This window comes from Alligator mississippiensis, chromosome 8, assembly GCF_030867095.1.
Source record: "Alligator mississippiensis isolate rAllMis1 chromosome 8, rAllMis1, whole genome shotgun sequence".
Lineage (NCBI taxonomy): Eukaryota > Metazoa > Chordata > Crocodylia > Alligatoridae > Alligator > Alligator mississippiensis.
The window spans coordinates 59957273-59974716 of NC_081831.1; the positions used below are offsets into that span (position 1 = coordinate 59957273).

Consider the following 17444-nt stretch of genomic DNA (forward strand, 5'->3'; position numbering starts at 1 on the left):
TGGCTTCAGCAGAAGCGTGTCTCGCCGTGGTTCTTCCAGCAAGTCCAAAAGAATCAGAACTGAAGTTTTCCCTTTGGTGACCAGGTAGCCAGCAGATGTTTGCTGTGGCACAGCCAAAAATGGACAGCTGTCATCTGGAGCAAAGGATTTTAGAGTCTTTAGGTTTAATGGAAGAGCTAAGCTACCCACCTGATCGCACAACCTGCCTCCCTGGTCCAGAACATCAAGGATTCCTTTTCCCTCACTGTACTGGGCAGCCAAGGGCTTATTACCACATCCCAAAATCTCAGGTCTTTGCTTGAAGTTCTACTTATGCAGTTTTCACATGTTCTTGATTTTCCCATTTTGCTGAGGTAGCTCCATTCATGTTGATGGTTCTTGAGAGTTCATTCATGACAACCCTGATGTGCCTATGTGACACACACATATTTCATCACCCAGCTGTAGAGAAGGAAGTATCCCTTTCTGTCCTAGCAAGTCATCGTAGAAGAGTGAGTGGGAAAAACAGAGAGACAAGTTCCTTAAAAATAACACAAAAATTCCCCATACTCTCCACAGCTCATATCTCCAAGATGACCTGTGGCACTTCTACTGCGTTGCTCTGCTGCTGAACTCCCTGCTGTTGTAAGCGCAGACATGGTGGGGAGAGGTGTTTGTGAGCATTTCACACTCACACTCCAAATATGGCTGCTCCTGGGGGATTTCACACTGGCTTTTATACAGGCCCATGGCAGTGTCACACCTCTTGCTTTGTGTTTCTCCCATTCCACAAAGGTATCAATCTGTCTTTTAAGCGATTCAACCACCCCCAGCCCAGATCACACATGGAGATGGGCTCATGCCATGTGACCCACCATGTGTTTCAATGAGGTTCACAGAGGACATTGAGCAAGATTTTGTTTTTCCTTTGGGCACATGCTGTAAGTACAGTGTGTCGGAGCAGACTCCCACGTCTCATGTGTCAGCATTTCTGTGCTGAAAAATGGCGGCAGGGTTGCTTTAACTAAAGCTTGTTGACAAGCTTTAGTTAAAGCGTCCCCACCACCATTTTTCAGCACGGAGCCTCTGATACACGAGACACTCCAAGCACTTTAATTAGAGTGGCTCACAGAGACAAATTGTTTGGCTTGCTGGGAACGGAGGCAGCCCTCGCAGAGAACAGTTCCCAAGGGGCACAATTAAAACAGTTCCTGCGATCCTGTGGACTGCGTAGAAACTTCAGAAAGAAAACTTTGAAGGACAGGTCAGACCTACCTCACTGGGTCTGAACTGGGCAGCAAAAGCTATACTGCACTGAGGCATGACCATATAGCTGGGGTTCAGCCATGCAGCTAGGCTGAAACACCATAGCTGTAGAAACAGCAGAAAAAAGGGCCCTGACCTATGACTGTGGCCTGGACATCCAGTCTCAGCTATACCCCATGCTGAGACAATACGATTACAAAACAGAGGGGGCCAGGCCCCTGTAGCCAGTAACTGCCAGCACCCATTCCTGGGCTATTAACACCCCCATGGTGTTAACCCACTTAAGAAAAAAAGAAAAGTAAGAGGGAGGAAATAGGAGTCTCAAACTCCAAAACAGACTTCCTCTCCCTTTACCTGTGGCTTTCCCTTCAAATAGTGTTTGCTTGCCTCTCCAGCAAAGAGAGGGGGAGACCTTCCCCCCCCATGGGGAGCAGGTTTTCTGGTTCCCAATATAGCTGCGCAGCTCTCAGCAGGCAGATGAATTAAGACCCCCAGACCCTTAGTGAGTTGTTCATATACACCTGGTGTGAAATCACCCAAGCCTTGTCCACATTTCTATACACCTGGTATGAAATCACCCAAGCCTTGTCCAGTCTGGGAGGGTCACATTTCAGTCTTTCTCCCAACCAATCTGCCCGAAGAATCCTCTGCTTCTTCTGCCCAATGAGCCCAAAGGGCTTTACATATTTTCCCCAGATATGGGCTGCGGCTTGCCATGTGCTAAGCACGTGGCCAGAGCAACAGGGGTCATCTTGCCTGTATCAAAACACACACACAGGGGAAAAAAACCACAACACACAGCTCAGTGTATATGTAGGTGTTACATTAGAAAGTGAAGTCACCTGGGTTTCTGGTGAGATGATTCCTGGGCCATACACCTCAGAGGAGCAGGCAGCACAAGGCAGTTGGGGCTGCACAGACAGGACAAGGTAGTGAGGTTGGGTCAGTGCAATGCAACACTGCTGTCTCCGTGCAATGTGCTATCAGGGAAGCTGGTTGATGCAGAGAAACACTAATAAAACCAGTTCCCAGAGGTACCCCCAAAAGAACTACACAGCAAGGAGCTATGACTCTCCTCCTGAGTCAGAGAGTCTTTGTCCCTGGCCACCCTAACTGGAATCTAGTGAGCACTGTCCAAGGGCTGGGAGAAGAACTGGGAAAGGGAGACAGAAGCCAAGAGGAGGAGAAGGGAGGGTTCATCCATGTGTGATGCAAGTGCCAGCAATTTCCCTCTCCCCTCAGCAGATTCCTTGCTTTCACTGCCTTCCATGCAGCAGGCTGAGCCAGAGCAGGTCATCTCCCCTGCAGCTCCGCAGACCTTTCTATGGGAATGTCACAGTGGGAATGGGCATCCCCTGAGGGCTTTGAGAGTTTGTTGCCTATTTCAAGGGCCTAAGATTCAGGCAGATGAGGGGCTGAATGTGTCTGACATGGAACCAGAGAAGGACAAGGAGACTGTACAGAGAGAGAGGGAGAAGGAGGCTACTGGGGGCAGAGGGACAGGTCCACAGAGCAGGAATTGGCAGAGGCTGCACTCCCCACAAGGGCTGGCTCTGTGGCCCTCCAAGCAGCAGTTTCTCCAAGAGGTACATTATGCTGCTTTGCTACTCCGAGGAAGGGAAGCTGGCACTGCCCCTGCCTTGCCCCGCCCCTGCCCCTCCCTCTTTGGCACTTCACACAGAGCAAGTCTGAAACTGCAAGTGGCCGGGGAGACGGAGCAGCACGGTGATGGTGGTGACTGTGGAACAGACTGGTCAGGGATGGGAACCAGCTGGGGTCCAGCTCAACACAGGGATGCACAAGGCCTAAGGCCCTGACACGAGGGAAAGAGGTGAGGGGGCACATCGGAGGGGCACCACAAGGGCTGTGACATTGTGGCTGGGGTGACCTGAAAGGGCCACTGAGCAGCACTGCAGGAATCATTGGTGGGGGAGGCAGGAGGGCAACCCGATTCCCCACTGTATTGAGGCTTCACCAGTACTGCCGTGTTTGGGGTGCGGGAGTTACCATGTTTCCCCTGCTGGGAAAGTAACCTCAGCCAGGCAAAGAAAGGCGGCTTGGGGAAGGTCTTGCACTGAGAGGCCAGGCCCCCTTTAGAGCCAGCAAAGCAGAATCACCCGGGCAGGGAAGAAGCCACTTTGGTGTGTGCGGGACACGCTCATTCCTGGGGCTACTCTAGATGTGCTGCCACTTAGATGGCAAGCTGAGTGGGGCAGGGCCTGCCTGTTGTACCTGAGCCTATCACATCTGGCACAGCAGGGCTTGGATCTCGTTAGCTGTGTTGCACTACAAGTCCAGTGTATCAAACCCTCCCTGCTAGAGTCTTATACACCCTCTCACAGACTCAGACTCAGCTGCGCTGGGCCCCTGCTTCCCCCTTCTTCTTGGGCACGTGTGTGCTATGGCTGCAGACGTTGTTCCTGCCCCTCAAGGGGAGCCAGATTCTGGGCTCCTCTGTGGAAGGAGTCTGAATTTTTTGGGCATGAAACAGAAGTAGCTGAACAACCAGCCCCACATTGTATCACTGGGTAGACCTGGGGCTCAGGTCCCAGCTGGGCCCCCTTCTCACCCCAGTGTGACTGTGGCCACTGCTTTAATCACCTCTTCTTCTTTATCCCAACATGGTTACTCTTCTCTGCTCAAGTCAGCATTGCTTTCCCTCCTCACCAAGTGCAGGGGTCTCTTTCCCTCTTCTTAAAGTGACCACCGCATTTTCTACTGGGTAGGGACTCTTCCTCCCATCCACATGGCCACTTCCTCTTCTTCCTCACTGTAACGTGACCTTCCTAGTGTATGGCAGAGTTGCTTCGTGTGCTGCTCTGATTTCCGCTAGTTGTGAAGGATTGTGTAAGTTCCCTTCCTCTGACACAAGGGAGAAAGAAGGTTGCAGTTTCTGCCTGTCCCTGGGGTGGGGTGGGGTGGGGTGGGGTGGGGTGGGAACCCTGCTGCACTACACCTTGACAGAACAAAAGGTCCCAGGAGCAGCTGCACCCAGTGGTGCTCAACCTATCTGGCTCTGTGGGTTGGATGAGTGGTTCAGGGTTGGTCTGCGGGCCGGATCACACATGCAGTCAGCCCACAGACCTGAGCCAGTGTGGGGCTGGCGTGCAAAGTTGGTTCGTGGGTGTGACCAGATGTGCTGGCCCAACCGTGTGCACTGGATCTGAATGACTCTCTGCACTGGTCTGACTCCACACACCAGACCCAGCTGCAGAGCAACCCCACATGTGGACACAATCTGGTGGGTAGGGGCACGTCATCCAGCCCATAGGGCTACCGACAGGTCTAGAAATTTGGCAGTGCCACTGCACCCCCACACTCCCACTTTGGTGGATCCTGCTGCCACTACCCCACTGCCAAATTTCCACACCTGTGAGGAGACTCATGGGCTGGATCTGGCCTGTGGGCTAGAGGTGAAGCACCACTGGCTGCAATATATACTTGGTACATCTTCCTGAAGTTTCTGTATTTGCTGCTGCTGCTGGGAAGGGAAGGGACACAAGGAGAAATTAGGTCATGCTCCCATTCTGCAAGGGTTTGGGTTGCTTAAACCCCGCCGGAATCAGTGATAAGGAACTTTTCACAGAAAGTTTTACATAATTTCCTCCTTTGTTTTGCAATTTCCAAGAGAACAGTAGAAGAGAAGAGCCCTGGTTGCACCCTGGTCTCAGATTTGCCCTGCCTGCCTTTGTTGCACAGCTGTTTGTCTATCTGTACATCAGCAGTTTTTAAATGCCTGTTTCTGTGTGCAAGGCAACTTTATACTCAAAGTCCTTGCAATTTTCTTCCAGGTTGATGTTACACTGGGACACACAGGGAGGAGAGACAATTATGCCATTGGCACTTGTATTCGGAGAAGAACACAGAAACTTTGAGCTGCTAGACAAAATCTGGGTTCTTTACGGCCTCATTCATTTTATTGATGCCTTTCAAATGCCTGGGTAAATATACAGATTAGGAGGTACCTGGCATGAAGTCACATGCCAGGGTTCAGTAACCACTTACAAGAGCATGTGCAGGCAGTGAGATCAGCAGACAAGGTCTGGTGTGGGCAGTGGGAACATTTTGAGTTGTGTGGGGGCCGCGACAAGGCCTGAAGTGGGCATTAGGGGATGGGTCAGCAGGTTGTGTTTGGAGTGCAGCGGGATAGGAGCAGGCCTGGGAGTGGATGAGTGAGTTACAGGCAGAGTTGGGAGCCTCACGTACTAGCAGAGGAGATTTCTTTCCTGCGTGACAGAGGGTAAAGGCCAGTGTGTCTTCCCTAACGTCGGCCATCCTCCCTTGTCCCGCAGCAGCTGTGGCTTGTGGTCACCGTGAATTAGAATAAGTACTCTCTGCTTCATCAGTGGGTCTAAGTGCTGTCCCCATCCTGTCTGGGCTGGAACGACTGAACCAATGAGATGTCCTTGAGGGGAATCCATGCTGCATTATGTTATTCTGAAGTCATCACAATCCTATTGCCCTTAGATCACCCCCTCTTGTATAAACCTCACACCAACCTCTCCTTAGGAAGATGGGGTACATCACCCTCCAGAAAGTGGCACTACCACTCCTCCCTATGATCAGAGGGGGTTGCTAGAGTGCGAGGAGTGGGGCTTACTCCCCACCCTAGACCAAGAGCCTGCATTTCTCATGGCACAAGGGCAAGGCTGTTTGAGACCCTCTCTTGGCTGGAAGTACAGTCTCCACTCTTCTGCTAAGCTGGTCCATGCTGCCCCTCAACTCATAATATCTTCCTGCTCCCCATCTGGCTGGTGAATCTTCTGTCCCCACCAGCTTTAGAGCCAATGTCAACAATGAGAGCAAATATGGAGCTTCCGCCTCTGAGCAGCAGAGCCACTATTGCTGGGAGGGGCAGGGCTGAAGGAAGGGCAGTAATGGGTTGGAAGAGGAATCTCCCAGATGACGAGGCTGACAGAGCATCTCTCTCTGGGAGTTTGCTGCGGGCACACATCCTATGATGTGTCACTTTAGCTACGCTCTCCTGCCATGGGAGGAGTAGAATGGCCTCTGGGAGCAAACAGACATTCTGGCACCGTTCATGACACTCCCCTCCCTCTTCCAGGGAGTCCATGTGCCTCTTCCCTGGCTTCCTCTCTGCCTAGCCCTGCTTCATTCTGTTTGTCAGATGGCACCAGTCTGTCTATTGAGCCTGAAGTCCCTTGTCCCAGCAGCAGTATCCAGGTCATTTATAGTAGCATGATGCAGATCTTTGACTCTTCCCATTCCAGGAAATATGCTCCTCTCTTCAAAGACCTTGAGTGCAGATGCCTCTGCTAGGAAAACTCTCCCTGGTGATGTGGCTCTGAAAAGTCTTAGTCTGAGCTGCTTGTGTTTCCACTTAAATCAGAAGTGGGAACATCCAATTGAATTAATGATCTGAATTAGTGGATTTAATAGTGACTGAAACCAGCAAGCAGAAAGTCTTGATTTAAATAGTCCATTTTAATCATATTTGATATTTGTACTTTTTAGTTATTTTCCTAAGAAAGATTGCATAAAAACATTGATTTGCATCTAAATTTAGCATTGACACTCATTTTAATATTTTTTTTTATTTTTACATTTTCTATTGTGTTAGAAAATGATGAAAAAATATTTATTAAATGGTCAATTTTTTACTCATGATTTGCGTCAATCTGCATTTGGATTGAAATTGGAATTCAGTTAAAATTCAGAAAATCACAATTTTGTATTGTTTTATTAAATGAAACTACCTTTTGTGGGACCACATAAATGGCTATTATATAACTAAATAAAATAAGTTATCCAAACATATCTTGTGTTAAGAACTAAATAGTTCATTTAGAAGGCCATTTTATTTTTAGTTATTGAATTAAACTAGTTTTGGTCACCAGATTTTAAAACTAGTAGATCTCATCATCTACAGCTCATTTTTATTTGTAGCTTAAAAGAGGAAAACAAAATTTTCCTTCTTTTTCACTTCTTATTTCTCTCTCAAATTTGAATGACTTAGTCATTGAACTTAAGTGGTTCAATAAACTGAAAGAAAAAAATATTTTCTGGCCCACAGAAGAGGCTGCTGCAGTCAAAAGCTGAAGTACAAACTTAATTTCCAGGTGCTTACCTCTTGACTTCTTCTGATTCCATGATATGACTTTCTTTAAAGCATGCACTGATCCACATTATTTATATTTAATTTAAATGATTATAATAGATTACAATATGCTTACGTTTTAGTATAGCTTGTCCTAAATTTCAAATTTAGTTTGAATTAGGTTTATTTTTAAATGTATTAAATTTATATTAAGACATTATTAACATTTTATGGATTCCTCCTTAAATAACTGATTTTGCCCTGCACCTATGGTTCCTCTCCTGATTTGTTTGACCTGTATCCTCCCTGGAAGTCTTGTGTTGTTCTGATCTACATGAGAGATTCCCAAACCCAGCGAGAGCAATTTCATGCATCTGAGTTCTGAAACTGAGTTCTTTGTGCAGCGTTAGGGAAATCCCTATGGGATTCATTAATTGTTCTTACCCTTCCTCACATTGCAGCCCTAACTGCGCTGAAGAGCTGTCCCACCCAGCTCCATTCTGATGCCAATCTTGTCCTCATATAGTGAATTGCAGGGGTGATGAGGTTGCCTTTGGTTAATCATTCCATCTCCTGAGATAAGTGAGCATTCCACAGCTCCTATCTTCCAGCTGTCACAGTACTTTACTATCACATGAGACCCTAGCACAGCAAGAACTATCAGTCTAGACTAGAGTCTGACACCTTGGCCTCAGATTTGGATGGTTTGTTCTGTCATACTGAAAACTTAGGAAAATCAAGAGTCTCCACTGGTGAACCAGGTTTAGTTGCTCACTGTTCTAGGATGACTTCTCTAGTGTCCAGACTGAAGCTTAAAAAATTAGGATCCAGCATGTGCCTGGCTGTATGTGTAGGTCCAGAGACTGTCTGAGAGAATCCCATTGTAGTTACTACTGGAAATTATCATCCCACAACTCCTGAGTAGGCACAGCTTGGTTTCTGCTACTCTGTTCACCAGATTTTATTCTCCCTTTCTTTCTGTATAGAACTGTATGTACAATAGAGCAGCTTCTATCTGGGCAGCAGGGCAGATATACACCATTCTTCAGTTAGCAAAGAAGGTGGTGTCTAATGCTGTCCAGAGACACACCAGCCGGGCCAAATGCCAGGTGAAATATGTGCACCACTTCCAATTAATCAAACTTTCCTTGACTCCAGAAGAGCCCTGGGGGATTTTCCAGGCCACCAGATATTCAAGGGAAACTGGTGTCATCTGCACAGGCAAAACAGAATGGATGGACAAAGCTCTATTTTGTGGTAGCTGTAGTAGCGGTTTCCCTGGTCAGATCTGCAGCTGGTGTTAGACTAGTTCTGTTGGCTTCATTGGAATGCTACTGATTGCAGTTGGCCAAAATCCTATCAGATGTGCCTGTCATTTATGTATTTATACCGTGATCACCACAGAGATTGTGGAGTGCTGATTTACTGCTGCATAATCAATACCCTATGGCGCATTAGGAGAGAAATGGAAAAAGCAACTGGTATTCAAAAGGAAATGGCTGAAGGTTTTTAGGGAGCTTACCTAGCTTGGGTAGGTTATGGGGTAATGTGCTCTTGTGCAAATATCACAGGTCCTTCCATCAGCAAATGTCCAGGGGTCCAGGATTACATGTCTGAATTAGAACATCTCCAGCAATACAGTACCAGGCTGGGCAATCAGTTTAGTGCTGGCTCACAGTTACTTAATTGCTGATACCATTTCATAAATGTCTGGACTTTTGGAGGTCTCCCAAGGAGATTATCAGAACCAAAGACAACACTGTGATATTATAGCATCCCCCACAGAAAAAATCTGGGTAACCACTTTTAAGAATGCCCTGCAGTTTCTTGCAGAAGCTTCTCTGGGTGGCTATGGACCTCCTTTTATCTATGTACAGAGGAACTGGCTGAGTTAATATTTGATCAGGACCTGCCTGCTGCTCTCTGACCTCAAGGTGTTTGTTCTTCAGGGATATTGCACATAATTTAGTTCTGTAATAAACCAGTGAAGTAATCTGCACCTTCTGCAAGCTGGAAGGAAACTGTAGAGTGTTTGATCCTGGACTTCAAGCACCGGTTCAGCTTAAAACACAAATAAGTGTTGCAATCAAAGAGACCCAACTATTAACAGCAGTGCTGGACTGTCCTACAGTTGGAAACCCAACACAGTAGCCTTTGTTGTAATCCTGCACATCAGTCTCACCTGTCTCCCCATTCACTTGTGTTTTTATAATCATTTCTACCTGCACAGGGACCCTAGTAAAAAACTAGGGCCCCATTCTGCTAGGTGCTGTACAGACAAGTGACAAAGACAACAAAGAGCTCACAATACAAGTGGCAAACAAGACACAACAGAGTGATGTGAGAGACAAATCAGATGGGAAAGACAGTGAATAGAGCATAGCATACTGCAGCTCTCTGCCCAGCGCCTGGGAAAGAAATGTCCTTTCACCAAATACCATCTCTGCATTCAGATGCCTTCTCTTTCTCCGACCTGTCCACAGTCTCATGTTTTCTGAATCATAGGACTAAGAACCCCCATACAGTGAATTAGGCATTGAGCATATAGCTTCTGCCTGAGGTGTAGACTGTATTTTAGAAAGAGATCCAGTCTTGATTTAGTAACCTCATATGATCGAAGGAGGAGAAAGTGAATCGAAGGAGGAGAAAGTAGATGGATTGTGGGTTAGGTTACATGGGGGTCAAGGAGAAAGGGATTTGGTGGTAGGGGTCTGCTACAGACCCCCACACCAAGGGGAAGAACTAGATTTGGGGCTCCTGAGGCAGCTCTCGGAGACCATAAAAACTAAGGAGGCAGTAGTCATGGGGGACCTAAACTACCCAGACATCTGCTGGGAGACGCAGACAGCAAAGTCCCACTGTTCACGCAGGTTCCTATCCTGTGTACAGGACCTCCACCTGACGCAGGAGGTACACGGTCCCACTAGGGGGAATGCCTTACTGGATCTGGTATTGGCAACAGGGGATGACATGGTAGGGGACCTGCAGATCGGTGGTCACCTGGGGGACAGTGATCACCAAATAATAGAATTCATCATAAGACGTTGAGTGGGTAAGGTAACTAGTAGGGTGAAAGTGCTAGACTTTAGGAAAGCTGATTTCAACGAACTCAGACGATTAGTCAAGGACACACTGCAGAGTTGGAGTTTTGAAGAGATGGGAGCCCAGGAAGGGTGGCTGTGCCTTAAGGAAATGATCCTTCGGGCACAGAGGGAGACGATCCCGATGTGAGGAAAAAGAGGGAAAGGGGCCAGAAAGCTTCCCTGGCTGACCAGAGAAATCCAGAGCAGTCTACGGGCTAAAAGGGGAGCACATAAAAAGTGGAAACAGGGAGAGATTACCAAAGAGTAGTATACCTCCTCTGCTCGTGCTTGTAGGGAGGCAGTTAGATGGGCCAAAGCTACCATGGAGCTGAGGATGGCATCCCAAGTTAAGGATAACAAGAAATCGTTTTTTAGATATATAGGGAGTAAAAGGAAGGCCCAGGATGGAATAGGACCCCTACTAAATGGGCAGAAGCAATTGGTGACGGACAGGGAGGACAAGGCTGAACTCCTCAACGAGTTCTTTGCCTCATGTTCCTAAGTGTACTCTGTCCAAGTTTGTGGATGACACAACACTGTGGGGAGAAGTGGACACGCCAGAGGGCAGGGAACAACTACAAGCAGACCTGGACAGGTTGGACATATGGGTGGAAAACAACAGAATGCAATTCAACAAGGAGAATTGCAAAGTGCTGCACCTAGGGAGGAAAAATGTCCAGCACACCTACTGCCTAGGAAATTACCTGCTTGGAGACACGGAAGTGGAAAGGGATCTTGGAGTCCTAGTGGACTCCAACATGAACATGAGTCAGCAGTGTGAAGAAGCCATCAGAAAAGCTAATGGCACTTTATCGTGCATCAGCAGATGCATGACGAACAGATCCAAGGAGGTGATACTTCCCCTCTATCGGGCGCTGGTCAGACCGCAGTTGGAGTACTGCGTGCAATTTTAGGCACCGCACTTCAAGAGGGATGTGGATAACCTGGAGAGGGTCCAGAGAAGGGCCACTCGTATGGTCAAGGGCTTGCAGGCCAAGCCCTATGAGGAGAGACTGGGGCACCTGGACCTCTTCAGCCTCCGCAAGAGAAGGTTGAGAGGTGACCTTGTGGCTGCCTATAAGTTCATCATGGGGGCACAGAAGGGAATTGGTGAGATTTTATTCACCAAGGCACCCCTGGGTGTTACAAGAAATAATGGCCACAAGCTAGCAGAGAGCAGATTTAGACTGGACATTAGGAAGAACTTCTTCACAGTTCGAGTGGCCAGGGTCTGGAACGGGCTCCCAAGGGAGGTGGTGCTCTCCCCTACCCTGGGGGTCTTCAAGAGGAGGTTAGATAGGCATCTAGCTGGGGTCATCTAGACCCAGCACTCTTTCCTGCCTATGCAGGAGATTGGACTTGATGATCTGTTGAGGTCCCTTCCGACCCTAGCATCTATGAATCTATGATAGAAAATCCCCCACATACCTAGGTAAGTAGGTCCAATGGTCAGTTACTCTCAGTCTTTAAAATACATATTTGCCTGGTTTCAGTTTCCACCTTTTGGATCTCATTCAGACTTTTTCTGTTAGATTAAAGCCACTCTGCTATAAGAAATCTCTCTCTTACTCAGGTACTTGCAGACTTTGATCAGGTCACCACCTAACCTTCTCTTGGATGAACAAAGTGGATTGAGCTTCTCATTTCTTTCACTATAACCTGTGTTTTCCAGACCTCACATAGTTTGGTATTTCAGCAGTGGTATCACATTTTCATGTGGTATTGATGAGACCACGTCCCAACTCCAGCTTGAAGTTTTCCTGCTTATACATACAAGAATCACGTTCTCTCTCTCTTAGCTACAGTATCACACCAAGACCTCATGTTCAGTTGGTCATCTACCCTGACCTCTAAAGCCCTTTCTCATGTTACTGCATTCCACAGTCTCTCATGATATAAAGGAGTCCTTCCTGCATTCTTTGTTCCTAGATGAAAGACCTGGCATTTGGCTGTATTAAAACACGCCATTCAAATGAGTTCACCTTAACATTCAATCCAGCTCAGCCTGCATATCTGTTCCTGTCATTTTCTTCAGGTCATTGATGAAAGCATTTGAAAAGCACTCATCCATAAACACATCCCTATGGGACCCCATCAGAAACACCCCCTGTTCAATGACAGTTCCCCATTTAGAAGTCTCTTGGTTAACCAGCATTTGACCCACAAAAGTTACAAACCAAGGTTGGCATGGGAATGACCAGTAAATCAGTCGCTGATGCATCAGACAGGTCCAAAGAAGAACAATTTATAGCAGGGGTGGGCAAAACCTGAGCCATGGGCCAGATCTGGTCTGCCAAGGGATTTTGTCCTGCCCAGCCCAGAAGCAGGGGGCAGCCTGGGGCCTGGTACATGCGGCTGGTACTGCTGCCCTTGGGCATGTAGCGGGGCTGGGGCAGCACAGCAGCTCTAGTGTCAGTGGCTCTTCCCGGCTGCTGCCACTGCTGCACCTGGCCCTGCTACCTGGGCAGCCCAGCAAGTCTGCCCTGCACCAACCACTAGAGGCAGGACCCATGCAGGCAAGGTGCTAGACTGAGCAGATAGGATGCGGCCATGGGCAGGCAGGGAGCAGTGCTTGGGAGCAGGATGGGTGGATGAGGCTGGGATCACAGGGCAGGATTGCGGGGCAGTGGAGCCAAGGCACAGCCACAATCCACTGCCCCCATGGCCCTGCAATGGGCACAGGTTCCACAGGCAAGGGTGTGCAGCTCTGCCCCTGGCCCCGCACTGTCACTGCCCCAAGACCCTGGACCCAGTCCTGAACACTGCTCCCTGCCTTCCCTCAACCCTATCCCTTCTGCCCGGTCTCACACCCTGCCCACGCAGGTCCTGGCTGGCTTCCATGGAGACTCTGGGATCATTGGGCTGTGACAGCATGGGGCTGGGGCCCCAGGCTGAGCTGCGATCCACTCCCCATACACCCCTGCCTGCACAACTGGCAGCTGTTGCAGGGGCGTGTGGGCAACAGATTACAGCTCTGCCTCAGGCCCCAGCCCTGCCTGCTTGTCCCGCTCCCAGGTGGCACTTCTAGCCCAGCTGGGGTGGCTCCCAGATGGCAGCCCCATCCCAGTCACCATGGGGTCCACTTAGGAAGTTTTGGTGAGCTGCTGTGTGGGGGGAACAGGGTGCTGAGCTGGCCTGTGACAGCTCACCAAAATTCCCTATGTGGTCCATGGGCCCAAATAATTGTTCACCCCTGGTTTATAGTCATATTACACAGCTTTCCCCACCTAGGCTGGAGATGGGGAAATGATACTCTCATAAGAGGGCAGGAGGGCCTGGTTCTACACTTTGCTGCTAGCCAGGATGCCCCATTATGTGGGGTATTACCACTGGGTCACTTGATGTTCTGGTGTTGGTGATAGGAACAGAGCAGTGGGCACTACTCACCTATATCTGCTCTATGATAACAGATCCCTTTTATTCATTGAGTTGTTTTGTTGTCAGCAAACAGTTCATCAGCTTATGTCTTTTGCCCTTGCCCTGGATGTGACTTTGGCCAATTGCTAATGCAGCTAACAAAGGGATGGCTTCACCCACCCCTGGAACCAGCACTGATTCATGGTAACAAAGGAAGTGTGCACAAGTCACCCTGGGCTAGGTGAATGGTGATATTCACCACCTTTTTGGGCTGAACCCCTTGTATGGGGTGGTCAGTGGGATGGGAGACACTTGTCTCCTGCGGAGGAGAATTGGACCCTAGGCTTTAGATGTTCTGAGATGCAAGTGCAGCCATGTCCTTGTGCACTAATGCTTTCTCCCCACTGTCCCCTTCCCCAGAGATTCATTTACCAAGGTGGTGCAAATCCTGAACCCTTCCTCCTTATACAGTGAAACCAGGCAATATCCCACCTTGATTGTTACCTTACAGGTGACCTTACTGGGATGGGATTCACCTTCATCACAACTCCTCTTTGAGTGGCTCAGCTCAGCGTTCAGAAACTATGAATGCCTATAATTTGTGGGGGCGGGAATCTGGGTTCCCTCCCAATGTCCATGGATACTACCCCTTCAATGGGCCCCTTCAATAGCTACCCAAGGATTTCTCTGAGCCAGAATGTTTCTCCAGGCAAGACTTTTCCTGTCCAGTGACTCTGCCCTCTTTCCTTTGTAAGTGGTCCATCTGGGATCTGCTGCATTGTTAGGGTGATGCCAATTAGACTGAAACAAGTTTCAGAGCCACTGTGCTGGCATTTAGCTGGGAATGGCTACTGCTCATAAAGGTCTCATTGTTTGGAACAGAGTGGGTTTATCCGAATAGCTACTTAAGTTCAAGGAGGGCTGGGAGAAAATAGGCTTTTCTATCCAGTGCATGCTGCCTGGGGTCTTGTACACACTGCATCATCCAGCACTGTTCCTTCAGCTGATTAAAGGGCATTAATGAGGAAGCTCTGAAAAGGGGGGTAGGAAATATTCCTTGGCTGGGTGGAAAGCCCAATATAGTGGAAACACAAAACAAAGAACCATCAGAGCAACAGAAGTATCTGTGGGGGAGGTCTGGGATCCTTCAACCCCTCTAGACCAAACACCTACAAGAGCAGAGACCATCAACTCATGCATTTTTGTTACTATGTCATTAGGTCTGGCTTAAAGGCAATGGCTGCTTTAATGAGGACATATCCAGCTGCCTTGTTGACACCAACCCCTGCTTCCCAGATGACAGGAAATGCCACCATTGGTACAGAGGAGAAATGTGTCTTCAATGAAGAGTTTAAGTTCATCCTGCTGCCCGTGTCATATGCGATTGTGTTTGTGGTAGGGCTGCTGCTCAACTCCTGGGCCTTGTGGATGTTCATCTTCAAGATGAGGCCATGGAATACCACCACCATCTACATGTGCAACCTGGCCATCTCGGACACCCTCTATGTGCTCTCCCTCCCCACCCTGGTCTATTACTATGCTGATCGCAACAACTGGCCCTTTGGGGAGGCACTCTGCAAGATTGTGCGCTTCCTCTTCTATGCTAACCTCTACTGTAGCATCCTCTTCCTCACCTGCATCAGCCTGCACCGCTATGTGGGGATCTGCCACCCCATCCGTTCACTGAAATGGATGAAGACCAAGTATGCATACTGCGTCTGTGTGGGTGTGTGGTTTGTTGTTACCATCTGCCTCATCCCCAACTTGCTCTTTGTCACCATCAGCACCAGGGGCAACAGCACCCTCTGCCATGACACCACCAAGCCCGAGGAATTTGACCACTACGTACACTACAGTTCCTCAGTGATGGTCCTCCTCTTTGGCTTTCCCTTCCTGGTGATTGTTGTGTGCTACTGCTTGATGGCCAAGAAGCTCTATAAAACCAACTTCTCCTATGTGAACAAGAGCTTGCCCTCATACAGGAAGCGCTCCATCAAAATGATCATCATTGTGCTCTCAGTCTTTGCACTTTGCTTTGTTCCATTTCACATCACAAGGACACTCTACTACATTTCCCGGCTCTTACAAGCCAACTGCAAGACCCTCAACATTGTCAACTTCACCTACAAGATCACACGACCCCTGGCCAGCATCAATAGCTGTATAGACCCCATCCTGTACTTCATGACTGGGGATAAGTACAGGGGAAGGCTGCGTCGGGCTGCAGCCAAAAGATCCAAACCCAGCCTGCCATCTGTTTTGAATCTGGTATCCAAACACAAGGAAAATGGCTCATCCAGCACCACAACAAATACCTGATAAAAGTGGGCGAATGGGAGACACTGGAAACAGAATGGTATTGCAAGGGTGGGCCCAGATGAGCCAGGGTGCTCCTAGTCTGGAATAGAGGGCTGGTATTAGGAAAACCAGCATAACTAGATAGTGTCACTGTAGAACAGAGGCCTCCTTCACTCATGTTCTCTTTTGAGTTATAGCCTCATGTGCTGTGTCTGCCTCTGCCATTGTCATTCTGGCACCAGTCTTAAGCTCTGGCTGTTTTTGATCTTGGTTTACACCCCCACTCCCTGGGTGTACCCAACTTCTCAGGACAGACCCCTGCCTCAGATGTTCTGAGAAGAGCCACAGGCTTCTCAGCAAAGCCTGGGAGTGCTCCACAGGTTAATGCCTAATGGAAGATAGGGAGAAAAAACTTCTTCTTGCTCCAGTGTCCAACCTGTAGGGCAGAGGATCGTCTTACAAAGAGCCTGGTATGCTGCTACATAGTGTATTTCTTGCCTCAAAAGTGAGAGGGGCAGTGAAGGAGACATGGTGGCTCTCCTCTGGCATGGGAACCTAGAAGCCTCCGTGACAGCAAAGAAATGTAGCTTTTCACATGCAAGGCCTTTTGGGACCTCCCGAAGGATCCCATTTCAAACAGGCTGGGGCCTTGTGCTTTAGGCAAAGTGACTCACAGTCCAGTGCCTGAGGTGCAATGCTATGGAGGTGAGGGAACGAGCACAGGACGTGCTAGGGCTGATGATACAAGACACAGGGGCTTAGGTGGGAGAAAAGGAGCCTGTCCTAGTGAGGCAGAGAAAACTGCTTTAGAGCTTCTGTGGAAGTGACTCAAAGAAGAGAGAGTCTGAAGTTTAACAGAGGAAAAGATGAAGACTGCTTTGCACTGAATAAATGTGAAGTGACCTGACTAAGTCTAAAGTGGGTCAAAGGCTGCCCTTCGTCCATTGGGAATCTGGGACAGCATGTGCTGTGAGGCTGGCACAGAGGCACAAAGCAATATCTGATCTGGCAGGCAAATCAGCTGGTTTGTAGGTGATGGGGCAACCACCAGTGCAGGCAGATGAGTGCCTCCCAGGTACTGGCTCCAGCACCATAGATGAGAAATGGGGAGAGGGCTGGACAGGCCCCTTTGGCAGCAGCTGAGAGGGAGGGGTGAGGTTGTGCCCAGCAGAGGTGAAGCTGCTGGTGGAGGTGCTGCAAACACTGTGTACTGCTTCCCACGCTGTCCTGTGGGGCACAAAAGGGAGTGACTCACGTAAGACAAGAGCATCTCAGCACCTTCATCCCCTGCTCTTCAGGCAGGAGGACAGAGAAAGTGGGGCAGAGCCACCTCCCCCCCAGGGCTATGACAGGGAAGCCTTCTGTAACTGACTGAATCTTGTATAAAATGTTTTCCTGAGCAG

At 48.8% G+C, this 17444-nt stretch overlaps 1 protein-coding gene across 1 annotated transcript; it reads left to right on the forward strand.

The window, feature by feature from the left end:
• Positions 1–2092: 2092 nt before the first annotated feature.
• P2RY4 (pyrimidinergic receptor P2Y4) lies at positions 2093–17440 on the forward strand. Its single transcript, XM_014607209.3, has 2 exons — positions 2093–3076; positions 14964–17440. The coding sequence occupies exon 2, from the start codon at positions 14980–14982 to the stop codon at positions 16060–16062; it is 1083 nt and encodes a 360-aa protein (XP_014462695.1). The 5' UTR covers positions 2093–3076; positions 14964–14979; the 3' UTR covers positions 16063–17440.
• Positions 17441–17444: the final 4 nt, after the last annotated feature.

Bases quoted from the DNA above. Each gene is read 5' to 3' on its own strand.
- P2RY4 (XM_014607209.3), top strand. From the start codon at position 14,980: ATGGCTGCTTTAATGAGGACATATCCAGCTGCCTTGTTGACACCAACC.